Raw genomic sequence first — 15462 nt, forward strand, 5'->3', positions numbered from 1 at the left:
GTGCCAAACAAACATATATACAAGGTGTCCTGTAAGATCTAACTTGGGCTTCATCTCATCGTAGAGGAATGTTTTCAATTTCAAAATTCTCAAAATGTGTTCAAAAATCACCCTGTACCAGTTTTGAGAGTGAAAATGCAGTATTTCACGAAATAAAATAAAAAAATCTCAATTTTTATATGGACGCCCTGCCCTAAAAACCCAATGAGAAAGTTGACCTGTCTCTTCTGAGGTTAAAAAAAAAAAATTTCGCGTTTGTAAGTGATATATTAGAATTCAAAAATCAGATAAAAATTGGCAAGAACATCATAAATGAGAGAAAGGAGCATTGTCCATAGTTTATGCTGTTTTTTCCCAACTTTTCTCTGATTTTTGAATTCAGTTATATCACATGGAAAAGTGAATTTTTTTTTTGTTGACCTAGGAAGAAACAGGGCAACAATTATCTAATGCGGTTTTTGGGACAGGGCGTTTTCATATAAAAATTTAGACTTTTTATTTTGTGACATACTGTACTTTCACTCTCAAAAGGGGTACAGGGTGATTTTTCCACACATTCTGAGGATTTTAAAATGGTTCCATATCTCTATGGTGAACGCTTGACGAGATAAATGCCGAGTAACTTTTTCAGTTTAGCTTTTGAATTTATGTGTAAGAAAACGAAAGTTATAAATTATAAACAGTAGCGAAACAGGGAATTAAATAATAAACAAAAGAGTTTATGAAAAATTAATTAAAATACAGATAATTAATGTAACTGATTATAGAAAAAGAAATAACGAATAGAAAATTCATTATCCAATTGGTGAAGGAAGGTAAAGTTCTATTGCATTGGGTTGCAGGATAGGAAAAAGAACCACTGTTCTAGAGGAAGGAAAACTGATTACGGTAGTTCAAAGTCGCTAATATGATTTTCAAAAGATTATTTCACAAATATATAAACGGTTAAGACTACGATAATCTTTTTTATGGGCAGTGTATCCTGTATACAGGGTATCCTATAAGTGCTAATGCGGTCTTTATCTCATCATTATCGTAGAGGTATGGGTTCAATTTAAAAACTACTCAAAATGTATTCAAAATTTACTCGGTACCAGTTTTGGAAGAAAAAACACAGTGTGTCACAAAATAAAAAGTTTAATTTTTAAATAGTTCCCCTGTCCTTTACGGTTCTTTTTTCTGAGCCTAACAAAAGAGATCCTCCGTTTTTTACTACAATATTAGCAGAGATATTCGAATTCAGAAATCGGAGCTCACACCACGTGTTATGCTTGAATCATTTGGATTTCTTTATGATATTATTATTATTGAAAAATCATTAACCTCAATCTATGACCACAAATGGTAATGATTTTAATGTGTTTGTCATGATATCTATTAGAATCATTATATTTTACAATTTTTTAATTTTGAAACTTATTTTTTAGCTATTACAGGACAAACAACAGAGCCACCCACAACAGAGTTCTCATTCGGTAAAACTACACTTGTTGTTCTTACAACTGAAGAAGCTTCAGTCACCACAAAGAGAATAATGACACCTGAAGAGGCTAGTTCATTCATTACGGAATTGACAACACCGTCCACGGATCTACACACTTTGCGTGAGTTGGGTATAGAGCACAGTTCTAGTGCTCTACCCACAAGCGAGACGAAAATGACTGATGAACAAATAACGGAGACGTTCGTGATGGCAAGTAAAGAGACAGTAACCGAGACATCAGTGACCACAAGTGAACACACCACAACTGAGAAGACAGAGAGAGTAAGTGAAGCCGGTACCGATGCATTGGTGAAAACAAGTGAGCAAACCACTACTGATGCATTTGTAAAAACAAGTCAACAAACTGCAGTTCTGACGCCATTTAAGGAAAGTGAACAATTTACAACTGGGGCGTCAACAAAAGCAGGTGATCAGACTAAAGCTGAAATGCAAACAACCGCAAGAGATCAACTCACATCAGCAGAAGAAAGTAAACAGACTGAAACTGGAGCACCGGTGACCACAAGTGAACAAAACACTACTGAATCGTCAATGAAAGCAAGTGAACAAACTGAAATTGAAAGCGAACTAATCTCAACTGAACCATCGGTGAAAGCAAGTGAACAGCCTGAAATGGAAGCGGCAGTGACCACGAGTGAACAGCCTGAAATGGAAGCGGCAGTGACCACGAGTGAACAGCCTGAAATGGAAGCGGCAGTGACCACGAGTGAACAGCCTGAAATGGAAGCGGCAGTGACCACGAGTGAACAGCCTGAAATGGAAGCGGCAGTGACCACGAGTGAACAGCCTGAAATGGAAGCGGCAGTGACCACGAGTGAACAGCCTGAAATGGAAGCGGCAGTGACCACGAGTGAACAGCCTGAAATGGAAGCGGCAGTGACCACGAGTGAACAAACCACAACTGAATCGTCGGTGAAAGCGAGTGAACAAACTCAAACTTCGGCATCAGTAACCTCAAGCGAAATAAGCCTAACTGAACCAACGGTAATGCCGAGTAAACAGACAGAAATGGAGATGCCAGTGACCACGCACGATCAAAGCACAACGGAATCTCTGGTGAAAGCAAGCGAACAAACTGAGTCAGTTTCTACAAGCAAACAAGTCCCGACGGAGATGTCAACGCCAACAAGTAAACAGACAGAAACTGAGGCACCAATGACCGTAAGAGAACAATTCACAACCGAGACATCGGCAGAAGAAAGTAAACAGACTGAAATGGGAGCACCATCGACAACGAGCGAACAAATCACTACCGGATCTTCTATGAAAGCAACTGAGCAAACTGAGTCAGTTTCTACAAGCAAACAATTCCCGACGGAGATGTCAACGCCAACAAGTAAACAGACAGAAACTGAGGCACCAATGACCGTAAGAGAACAATTCACAACCGAGACATCAGCAAAAGAAAGTAAACAGACTGAAATGGGAGCACCATCGACAACGAGCGAACAAATCACTACCGGATCTTCTATGAAAGCAACTGAGCAAACTGAGTCAGTTTCTACAAGCAAACAATTCCCGACTGAGATGTCAACGCCAACAAGTAAACAGACAGAAACTGAGGCACCAATGACCGTAAGAGAACAATTCACAACCGAGACATCAGCAAAAGAAAGTACACAGACTGAAATGGGAGCACCATCGACAACGGGCGAACAAATCACTACCGGATCTTCTTTGAAAGCAACTGAGCAAACTGAGTCAGTTTCTACAAGCAAACAATTCCCGACGGAGATGTCAACGCCAACAAGTAAACAGACAGAAACTGAGGCACCAATGACCGTAAGAGAACAATTCACAACCGAGACATCAGCAAAAGAAAGTAAACAGACTGAAATGGGAGCACCATCGACAACGAGCGAACAAATCACTACCGGATCTTCTATGAAAGCAACTGAGCAAACTGAGTCAGTTTCTACAAGCAAACAATTCCCGACTGAGATGTCAACGCCAACAAGTAAACAGACAGAAACTGAGGCACCAATGACCGTAAGAGAACAATTCACAACCGAGACATCAGCAAAAGAAAGTACACAGACTGAAATGGGGGCACCATCGACAACGGGCGAACAAATCACTACCGGATCTTCTTTGAAAGCAACTGAGCAAACTGAGTCAGTTTCTACAAGCAAACAATTCCCGACGGAGATGTCAACGCCAACAAGTAAACAGACAGAAACTGAGGCACCAATGACCGTAAGAGAACAATTCACAACCGAGACATCAGCAAAAGAAAGTAAACAGACTGAAATGGGAGCACCATCGACAACGGGCGAACAAATCACTACCGGATCTTCTTTGAAAGCAACTGAGCAAACTGAGTCAGTTTCTACAAGCAAACAATTCCCGACGGAGATGTCAACGCCAACAAGTAAACAGACAGAAACTGAGGCACCAATGACCGTAAGAGAACAATTCACAACCGAGACATCAGCAAAAGAAAGTAAACAGACTGAAATGGGAGCACCATCGACAACGAGCGAACAAATCACTACCGGATCTTCTATGAAAGCAACTGAGCAAACTGAGTCAGTTTCTACAAGCAAACAATTCCCGACGGAGATGTCAACGCCAACAAGTAAACAGACAGAAACTGAGGCACCAATGACCGTAAGAGAACAATTCACAACCGAGACATCAGCAAAAGAAAGTAAACGGACTGAAACCGGGTCACCAGTGACTACAAGAGAACAAATCGTGACTGAATTGGCGGTGAAAACGAGTGAACAATCTGTAACTTCGGCATCAGTGACTGCTACTGAAGAAATCCCATCTGAGATTTCAACGATGGCAAGCAAGCAGACCGAAACAGAGGCATCAATGACCGCAAGAGATCAGTTCACAACTGAAACGTTTGAGTCAAGTAAACAAACCACTTCTGTAGAATTTGTGAAGACAAGTGAAGAAGTAACAACCGACATATCATTGGAAGTGAGCGATCACACCACAATCAAGACGTGGACGATGGCAGTTGAGCAAACTGAATCTGAGGCACCAGTAACCGTGAAAGAGAAAATTTCAACAGAGACGAGGAAAAGTGTACATTTAACAACCGAGACGTCAACTAAAGCAAGTGGTCAGACTAGAACTGAGGCACAAATAACAGCAAAAGATCAATTCGCAACTGATATACCAGCAAAAGAAACTAAAACGACTGAAACTGAGAAACCATTGATTTCAACTGATGGAATTGTTACGGAGACGTCAGCGACATCAACAAAACAGATCAAAGATGAGAAAGAAATACCCTCTGAAGAACCAACCGCCACTGAAATATCAACTTCAAAAAGTGAAGAGCTCACGGCTGAATCAGAAAAAGAAACCACACTAGCTCATTATGAACCCAAGACGGAGATGCTTACTGAAGGATTTTCGACTACTTCAAGACCATCGGTAGCATCAACAAAAGAGATCACAGTTGAGAAAGAAATAGTACCCTCTGAAGAACCAACCACCACTGAAATATCAATTTCCGAAAGTGAAGAGCTCATGGCTGAATCAGAAAAGGAACCCACAGCTGCTCATGATCAGCCCAAGGCAGAGATGACTACTGAAGAACTTTCTACCGTTTCCAGACCATCATCTCATTCAACACCTGAAGTTCTATTAACGCAACCCGAAGCCACATCCATTGTGAAATTGTCGGATACGACAGATGGATCGGCAGTCGTATCTGGAGGTACATCACGTGTAGAGGCGGAAACACCGAAGTTCATAGATGAGACAGTAACAAAGGCAACAACGGCAACTGCAAGACCAGCATCAGCGCAGGCAAGCGTAACCGCATTTTCTGCTGTTGTGGAAGAAGACGCATCGACTCTTGAGCGTGCAACAATAACAGTGGCTTCTGAAACACCAACACACGTGTATGAAACGGAATCCACAGTATCACCCACAACCGCCTCAGCAGAAAAAGCAGGAACTGATGTTTCAGAGCAGAAAGAAGAACCCTTCATACCTATCTCGCAAAAAATACCAACCGACGCCGTTTTCACATTCATAACCACCAGACTTCCAGAAACGATTAAAACGACTACTCTATTGACTACAACGACCTCTCCCAAAATTGCATCGACGAGATCCGAAGAGTCATCAAGAAGGACAACGCATACTGCAGAAATTGTGGAAACCGAAAGTGAAACAGTCTCCGAATTTTCGATAATTCCAGAAGATAGAGTCGTTCAATTTGTAACTACAACCATGAGACCTTTTAGCGATATACACCCGAAGAAAGGAGCAACATCGGAAACTGCGCTTGATACAACTCGGTTTGGAACGACAATAAAAGAAATCGACGCATCGACGTTCGTTGAACTGTCAACAAATGCATCCGACTTGGATAAATCAAGTTTGGAGGAAACACAAACCTTCGTCATCACAGATCAAACCACAGAACAATCAAGCAGCACTTCATCAACTCATGCCGATGAAGCGAAGGAGGTTCATTTCATTAAGGTTCCATCTACTCGAGCACCATCTTCTCCATCGATTCCTACTCTTGATCTCATTCATGAGAAAACGCAAACGGTGAGCGTTTCTGAACAGACTGGTGCTTCGACATTGGGCTCACAGGATACTTTATCAGCTTCACCTGTCACGATTAAGGAAACCGAAAAACCAACAATGGCTGACGAGAGCTTCACAACTATCCAAATACCTGATAAAGCCGCAGAATTTGATGCCGGAGCCGAGTCATCAAGTGTTATATCATCTAGTACAATAGAGCAATCACCGACGAGCTTTAGAACACAGGAGGTTATTTCAACTAGGCGAATCACAGAACCAACTAAAGTAACCTCCTCAATGGAGTTTGATGCTGATGTCGTCGCTGAAATTACGTCTGAAAGAACAGAAGAAAGCGTATCCACGATAAAGGCGTCTCCATCGATGGATAACGCTACCACGTTCCCGTCGACTGCAGCTGAAGACACATCAATGATTACCACGAGCACGAAAATAATGATTGAACAAACAGACGTAGAAACTAGCGAGAGTGTTACTGCTCATGATGTAACAGCTGCTGACCGTAAGACTTTTGAAACCGTTGCTTTCACTGAAAAAACAACGGAGTCTTATACAACAATATCCTCAACGATATCTGAATCAAAAGCCAGTGAAGCGTTAGAACTAACAATTGCCACGGATGCCGTCTCTCATCATGAAACTGCAAGTACCATTGAAGAAGAAGGTGAGATCACAACAGTGACAATTACGGAACCACCTCCTAGGGCACCGACAACGATCAAGATTTCAACGAAAGACATCGAAAGCAGAGAAGGTGTCACTGTTACAATCTTGGATACTACTAGCGATTTGTCGACTTATGCAGGTACTAAGTTTGCAACATCTAGTACACTACAAGAATCGGACACTGATACTATTATTGGAACAGCTTCCATAGCCCTGGAAGAGCAAACTATCAGGGAATCAACAACGACATCACCGGAAGCGTCTTCTCATCAACGTGCTGAAGAAACCACTCAGCAGCCAGAAGAAGTGATCTCAGAAGGAAGTGTGAAAACTACGCTTGAAGGCACAGATGACGCTACTGCTCCTACCCAGAAACCGACCATGATGAGAACGACGAAAAAACTTACGGACCAAACAATCGCCATGTTGGCTACATCGAAGCCATCGGTTCAACTCTCCGAAACTTCCGAGACCACAATGATAATGGCCACTACCTCTCTTCCTGTTGAGACTGACGAGTCGGAGACGGTTACTGCAGCCGCCACCGAGGAAGCAAGCTCGACTGGACCGACGACAAAAATGACAATGGATGAAACAACGGATGTAGGCATCCACAAAGAAACAACGATGGTGATTGATAAAGCATCAACAAAAGTAGCATTCGACGAGGACTCGACTTCAACGCAGTGGGTGACGACCATACAGCCAACTGCTGGCAAGCCAGCTACCGCAGACATGATCGGTACTCAAACTGAGAAAGCCGAATCGATAGAAACTCCAAAAGTCTCGAAAACGGTACTAGAAACCACGACGCAAGCTGATGTTTCTACGACAGAACCTACAGGCACACCTTCTTCTGATAGACTTTCTACAGCGCGGGAAACAACTGCCAGGACTGCGGCGTCTTCTAAGGTCCAGGTGACATCTCTGTCTGTAGAGGACTTACATAAACAAACAACCGCAGAGATTCAATCAGACGAACCAGCAACGATCATCGCTGAGCGGACCACTCGTAAAACAACTGCCATTCATTCAACTACCACGGAAAGAATAGCAGATTTCAGCAAAACTGAGTTCGACGCTGCTACTATAAGTGATTCCTCTAAGCAAGAAACCGAAAGCACAACAACATCCACAGTTGCGTCGGAAAGCCTTATCGAAAATATAGAGGACACCACAAGGACTGTCTCTTCCATAAAAACAGAAACTCCGGACATGATGACAACTGTCACTCTACGAAAATCTGACAAAAATTTTACAGGGACATTCTTCGAAGAAACAGCTACGCCTTCCGATGTTGTCACGACAGGTGCTTCTTTGATAGAAACAGAGACATCGAAACCAGAGGTGACTAGCACTGTGAGTGAAATGACCACCACTTCTGATGCCACTTCATCAAGAATATCGACGGATAGAACCGTTTCAGAATCCGTTTCTCTATCTTCCACACAGAGAGAAGATTTGTTCACAACTAAAGAACCCAAGGGAACGTTGGTGACTCGTAAAGCAGTCAATGTCACGGGTGAAGGAATCACAAAGGAAGTCATCATGGCTAGTAGCACTGAAACAAAAATAGATGAGAGGACAGTGGAAACCACGTCCGCCGCTATGAGTGAGATACCACATAGCATATCTACTTTGGGCGACGAAGAAAAAACAGATGAATTCTCTGTCTCGACTCAATATACCATTTCTGATTCGATACTGGAAGAGGAATCATTGTCATCTTCACTTCCACCATCAACTGTAATGCCGGAAGCTGAGCATAAGAAAACAGATCTCGATAGTCAAACCATCATGGAAGAAGTGACGAATGTGACTGGTGCGACGACTCCAGTTGTCAAGGATATCTCCGCGATCTCCACTACAGTAACTCTGATGACGAATATAACGTCCACCATACCAACTGATGCCTCTGAGCCTACAAATCATTCAACCGCAGGTAATTTGACAACGGATGCAGGTTCAACATTGTCAATCATCACCAGTATGAAAGATCTTCTGACTGTTACTGATGCAAACTTAACGGCTTCGGAAGAGCCTGACATCACTACTAGAAGAACCGAACGCGAGCCTTTCAACGCTTCAACCGAGGCTGACGCTCTTATAACAACATATGTTTTCGCAACGGAAACTACCAGTTCCTCACAGCCTACTGCTATGGATGCTAACACAACTGTTGTTGGATTGACGTCATCCACTGAGGACGTTTCGTTTGTCACTCAGACCCCCGAAGTACCATCACCAGATGACGCTGAAAAGAAGATAGATCTTCCAAAGACAACTCCAGCGAAAGCGTTGAGGGCTATTCCTACTGTAGAACCTATGATGAACGAAACAGTGTCCGAAACTACGACTGCTCGTACGTCACTTCAAGCGAACATCACGTTGCCGATCGGATCAACTTTCCCGAAATTCACGAGTGTCACACTCCATGCAGGATCGGATCGATTGCCGACGTTGCTCGACGCTGTAATAACCAAAACCACAACGAGAAGGGAAGAAATAGTGACACAATCTGAAGTTAGGAGTAGCAGCTCTCAGCCACCTATCGGAGTTGAAGAAGAGATTAATGCCACGCTTATCTTGAACGCAACCTCACTACAAGATATCATCACATCGACGGAGTCGACGACTAATCACACAAGTAAGTTTGTTTCCATAATTATGGTTGATTTTGCCTCGAGTAAGTTCCTAAGTAACCTCTTATTCAATTATCTGGTGCTAATACCAAAACTAACGAGGAAAAAAACAAAAGTTTAAAGCATGACAATGATATACAATGGACGCCGTTGTCAAAAAAAGAAATAGTTGATAAACAATTGATCATAAGATGTAGCTCACGTAAGGCCCGTTTACATGAGGAAAGCCTGTTTAAAGCCAAGTAAAAGGATTTGCGTAAAACCCGTTTACGTAGACCGGCATTTCAACCCCAATTTACTAAGTCGTCCGGTGTTCGCGCGAAAAAGGCTATGGGGAGGCGGTTATAACTCTCAAAGAGGGGACACAAGAAAGGCGCGGGGGGAGGGGGGCAAAGACTGTTCCACATTTTTCCCTCATGAAGGGAAAAAAAGTCGTCAAGCAGGTGCCAGAATGCTGCAGCAATATTGCACATCTAAACGGGCTATAGAGTCCTCACCCACAACAATTCCCCACCAATTGCTTCGGAAACAGAATGATAACCATAGGCATAAGATTAATGGTTATATCTATGATGATAACACGTATGGATCAAGTCCCTCGTGGATGCGGAAATTGACTTATCTCATTTTGTCTGCTGAGCAACCTATAGAAAACTGTCTGGCTAGCCCTGAACAGGACAAAAGGTCAATAGAATTCTATAGTTCAGGAGTGTTCAACCCCTTTCAGACATTCAGGACGGAATTAGAGCTTCTCGTGAAACCTGTGGGCGACCACACCAAGTAATACTGTTATACGTGTTTATAATCTTAAGATAGAATCCCCAGATTCACAAGAACTCGATGTAAGAACAGTGGTGTCTTAAAGGAGCAGACAAACACGGCCCTCCAAATAACTAAAGATTTTTATTTATACAAATACAACGCCACAACAGGCAGATTGCCCAACGAGATGGCTGACTTAAGAACATCATGGATCCCCGAGCCCTACCTACTACTGCTACACCACACATGCACCCCTCCCCCGCGGAACCCCCAACGAATCGGTACACGCGGGAATGTGCGTGTACGTGTAGTGAAACCTGACGTGAAGTTTTTGTTTCTCTGTAATGCTTGTTATGTGTAGTGCTGCCATCTGCCACCAGTTTTTCTAACTATGAGTGAAGTGTTATGATTGAATGATTTATCGTTGTAGGACTGTTGCTCTCTGTGGCGAGACTATTTAACGGGGAGATCGGCTCGCATTTGCGCCTTGAAGTTGGGAACCACAGAAAACAAACTTCAGCCGACCACTACTGTGGGGTTCGAACCCGGATCCTCGCATCGCGAGTCCGTCACTATAACCACTCGACCACCACAGCGGCTTATTTATTCTGAAATAAAAAAAAATTCAGTAATTCGGAAATTATTTTTATTAATTATTCCTTTATTAATTCTGAAATTACTTTAAATAATTCTGATATCATTTCTTTCAAAAATTCTGTGTCCATCGTGTGTGCACCGAAACGTTTGTCCAGGATTTGTCTTATCCATTGGTTAGTGTTTCAGAAAATTAATTGTAGTTATTAACTCCCCTTTACGATGAGGGACGAAATTTTTCGTCCAAACGCCAGTGGAATAAATTCAATTCATTTCTATGTTTTCTTTCCTCTCTCCTCGCCAGCGAGAACTTTTATTTTAATCCTATGAGCCGAAGTTGTGTCTTTCCCCCCCGTCTTTTCCATCCTTCTATTAGTGTATTTTTCCCCAAATATAATGTATCTTTCTACTATATATATATGTACGCATGAAAGCGAGAGAACACGTAGGGTGAGGAGAAAAAGAGAAATATACTGTATATACTCTTATCTGTTTTGCTGTTTATCTTTTTCTATTGTTTTGTTCGTTTTTATTCTTCCTCCTTCTAACGTGCGGTAATGTTAAAACAAGATTACAAGATTTATCGCCGATTCGTCAAATAAAGAGCATCCAAGTTTGTTGACAAAAACTTTTACGCGAAGGAGTTAAGATTGTATTCGGTGTATATTTCTTAGTGTACATGGAATTCCTCTCCTAATAATCATAACACTTTTAACGATTATCTTTTTTTCTAAAAGGTTTATCCGAAGATGATGGCATCGACATAGAATTTCAAAATGGAGGTAAGCACTCCTCGTTTTTTTCTGAAAGAAAATCTTAACTTTAGATCTTATCCCTGAGAAAATCTTTTGATTCTGAGATTTTCAAAAATGAATGACACATCCCTCAAAGTGCCACAACTGACATGAAATAAGTTCCAATTGTTATTAATAATCATTTATATCCTACGGTGTTATCTAGAATGTCTCCTGGAAGGAAGACTATATCAGTCGGCCGAACAGATTCCCAGACCGGATCCCTGCGAGTTCTGCTTCTGCTTTAGGTCTGACATCATCTGTCTGCAACAATCGTGTCCTCCTCCGCTGTTCGGATGTCACCAGAAGGCTATTCCAGGATATTGCTGTCCGAGATTTGAATGCCGTGAGTAGCACATTTAATTTTGATCCTTCAGGTCTCATAATTTCTATTCATGACTTTTTATATGCAAAAGATTTATGGTTATAGTTTGATCTCCCTGAAACGAATCGTCTGTATCAATCTTCGTACATACATAGTGATAAAATTTCAATTTATAACAAAATATTTTGATTTAAATCGATGCAAAGGTCGTCATCGGGGAGAACCCTCTGCTTGGTTCAGAAGAAGTAGGCGTTTCTGATGGGTGGCTACGCTTAGCATTGCAATACCAACTCCAAACCAACCATGACCCCAACTCTGTCCCCCATAAGGGATACATGCTGGTTAATCAGACGGTTTGAGCCTAACATAGCCAACCCATGTTAACCCCCCCCTTTTCGACTATCTTATCGAAAACATTTTGGATAAAAAATACCGTGAAAATAGGTCCGCTATACGGGTTGGCCCGGAACTTCGGTAAACTTCTAGGGGTCTTGCCCACGTAAAGACAAATACCTTTTGCAATGAAACCTGTATGGTCAAAATACATTTATTCATACGAAGTAGGAAAGCCTGGATAATCAAGCGAAGATGGAGTGCCCATAAATTCACGTAAGAGATATTAGCTGAGCGAGGAAGCTATACATGCGCAGTATCATTCAGCGTTCATGCAATATGCTGTAAGGGAAGAAAATATCTGTCCTCTGCAGCTTAGTGATAGAGCACTCACCCGGACAGTGAGAAGTGGGTGGTTAAATTCCTCACAAATGAAGGAATTTTCTTTCCGAACTTCAGCTTCATCTCCACTTGGTTATAAGGGTCTTTTGTACGTTATATGACGTCGTTTCTCTCTCTATACATTTATTCAATAGGGAAACAAAGTAAGTACAGAAATATAGCCGCAGGTCACGGAAATCAGAGAAAATAAGTCGTACCGATTTAACAATCTATGCGAGCACTCGCAGTAGCTGCGTCCGAGGGGACTGTCGCACAACTGACACCGGCGAATGAAGTAATGCTGCATCTGCTCGCAGAGGCCTGGTGTCGAGTTAATCTTGTAAGCAAGCAACAAAATTCTCGGCAACAAGTTCTTCCTATGAGTCTACTGGTGTGTTGTAGGAAAATGACTTCAGGTGGCCCCAGAAAAAGAAGTCAAGTGGATTCAATTCCAGAGAGCGTGCAGGCCATGCGACAGGTCCACTACGTCCAATCCACCGCCCTGGATATGTTGCTGCTTGCTTGACGGTTCTCCTGTTGCCAACGTCGTTTCCGACTAAATAATCGTGTTCCGTCCCAAGGTTCCATTGTAAAAGTTATTTGTGTTGACACGTACCCCTAAAGGTTTGTCGATAAAATTCTGGATCACCCTATAGACGATATCTTGGTATATACGGAGTGTAAAATTTGGTCCTTATACACCATTCATTTTTGAAACCGTTGGTAATAAATGTGCATACTTGCAATTATAAAAAGTATTCGAATAACTAGTAGATTTTTGATGTTTCATTCATTTTAGGGGCCTTGTATGTATTAAGGAATAAAATTTAATTTTCAGACGTTTCCCCTGTTGTCTAACTTCTAATTACAAATTTTCTTCTTTACAAATTTTCTCTCCCGAGTCCAAGAAAGACGTTCTTATAGACACAGATTGGTTAAAAACTGAACTGTGCTAATCCATGTCGATCTACTACCCAAAAATTGTGACTATAATTTAAGCCATGTCGGTGAATACGGCACCAAGTGCAATACCAAAATATTTGAATTTTAAAAAAAAACCGACGAAATCACTTAAAATAAGAGGCAAAGTATTCTTACGAGACAAAATCTCGATAAAAATAACTACTAAAAATTAGTTGGAATACTTCTGCTATATAATTCATAAAAATTAATAAATTTTATAACTTTATTTATTTATTTCATTTCATTTATTTATCACTCTATGTGAAAGGTCAAGTAAGGATCACATAATAATAACTTTAATCAAATTAAAAGTGAAAATCTCTTAAGCACAAGGGTATTTTCAATTTGATGTTACGGATCGTTTGCCATTTCCCATTATTTTGGACTGAGGCTTGATATTTGACGTAGGATCAAAATGCATCGTTACCGAAAATGCAGTTATACTTCTTGATATGATCCTTTTTATATATATTATTTCACTTTTTTCAAAAATGTTGAACGCATTTTTCATATCTTATAACAGTAACAATTTGTCTTTGCTCTTCTACGTACAGCTATCCTCGTGACATCCCGAAACATCACGAAAATATCGAGAGTGGGAAGTAAACGGCAGCCAGTATTCATCCAGCAGAAGCACGTCAATAAACGCGACACCAGATCAACCGTCGAGGTCGAAGTCAAAGGTAAACAGGGTTCTTGTTCTAACCATTTATCTACCACATTGTGAAAAAATGAAATAATTATCACGTAAATTATAATTATTATTTTGGTTGGTCATTTTAGTTTTAATTAAAGCCGAACAACATTTTTTTTTTAAAAAAGGAATTTAGTACACAACGCATTAATTAACCTGGTTACTTTGAAGTGCCTTCAGTACTATACACTTAGAATAAAAAAAAAATAATTAGTCAAATACGATTGCGTGAATATTTATTCATTTTACGCAATGAAAATCAGATTTCTTTTCATATATTTGTTGGGGAACAATTTGTGGAGTGTAGTTAGTGTGCCCAGATGTTCCGGTTTTTCGCTATTGAATTCACTGTCCGGAAAAATTCTTTCGGGGCACCTATTCGTCTTGGTTTTTCTTTGCGCAACCAAAGATCGAATGAAATAGAATCATATGCAAATACAGTCCGTCCCGCTTAATTCGATAACGGATGAAACCCCCAAAATTTCTCCCGTAAAGAAAATGTTAAGGTTCACCGCTTAATCGAAGATTTCGATTCACACGACAACTGTAAATGTATGTTAACTACTATGCACATAATATTTTTGTTTGATAAAGCATTTTAAAATTATGAAAAATATATTCCTAGTTTAAGACTTATAAAAAAACCTAGACTTTAGGTCTTGAAGTATCTAAGCTGTCTTTAGTAAAATTACTTTATTTTATTTTGGTTCTCTGCGGAACTAATAGATGGCGGTAACATTTTTAATAAAAGTAAAAATCTCAAAAAAAATCTGCGCAAAGGTCATATCTTCATGAAATATCTGGAAATTAGAAAAATAATCGCGAAAAGAAAGGCTTTCTGTTTGAGCTGTTAATTAAAAGTTTTGGTTTAAAGTTTGGTAAAACGTTTGAGGCAATAAAAATTAAATCCCCCCTTCACGTGTCGCCCTTTAATCCCGTATACACGGGACATCGACAGTCATAGCCCTATCCTGATGTTTTACTCATTTTGGCCCGTTTGTGTAGAAGCAGTGTGATAGAATTATCACATTGCGTAGTATTAGCACATTATTAGTATTATACATTGTAAGTTTGCAATTTTATACTCTGATGCCCGTGAAAAAAAGTTTCTAAAATGTCCCAGTTTTTATTCATGTATTCCGCGTTTTGTCCGGTTCCTCAGGTACTTCATCTGATCAATGTAGGTGTAGTGAAAAAAAAAGTGTGATGCCGTAAACACTTTTACAGGGACGGAACATCCAACTGAATTTTCCTAATTAACTTATTAATTATAATTATTT

At 40.7% G+C, this 15462-nt stretch overlaps 1 protein-coding gene across 1 annotated transcript in view; it reads left to right on the top strand.

The window, feature by feature from the left end:
- The window catches only part of LOC149070540 (uncharacterized), a 157965-nt gene that overhangs the window by 138586 nt on the left and 3917 nt on the right, over nt 1–15462 (top strand). Inside the window, exons 13-16 of the mRNA XM_089249147.1 lie at nt 1428–9341; nt 11430–11474; nt 11653–11832; nt 14043–14171. Of these exons, the coding sequence (XP_089105273.1) occupies nt 1428–9341; nt 11430–11474; nt 11653–11832; nt 14043–14171 (8268 nt within the window). The remainder of the gene's footprint in view (nt 1–1427; nt 9342–11429; nt 11475–11652; nt 11833–14042; nt 14172–15462) is intronic.

This window comes from Pholcus phalangioides, unplaced genomic scaffold (assembly GCF_987345545.1).
Source record: "Pholcus phalangioides strain wild (caught in Gottingen) unplaced genomic scaffold, Ppha-v1.0 ptg000021l_1, whole genome shotgun sequence".
Lineage (NCBI taxonomy): Eukaryota > Metazoa > Arthropoda > Arachnida > Araneae > Pholcidae > Pholcus > Pholcus phalangioides.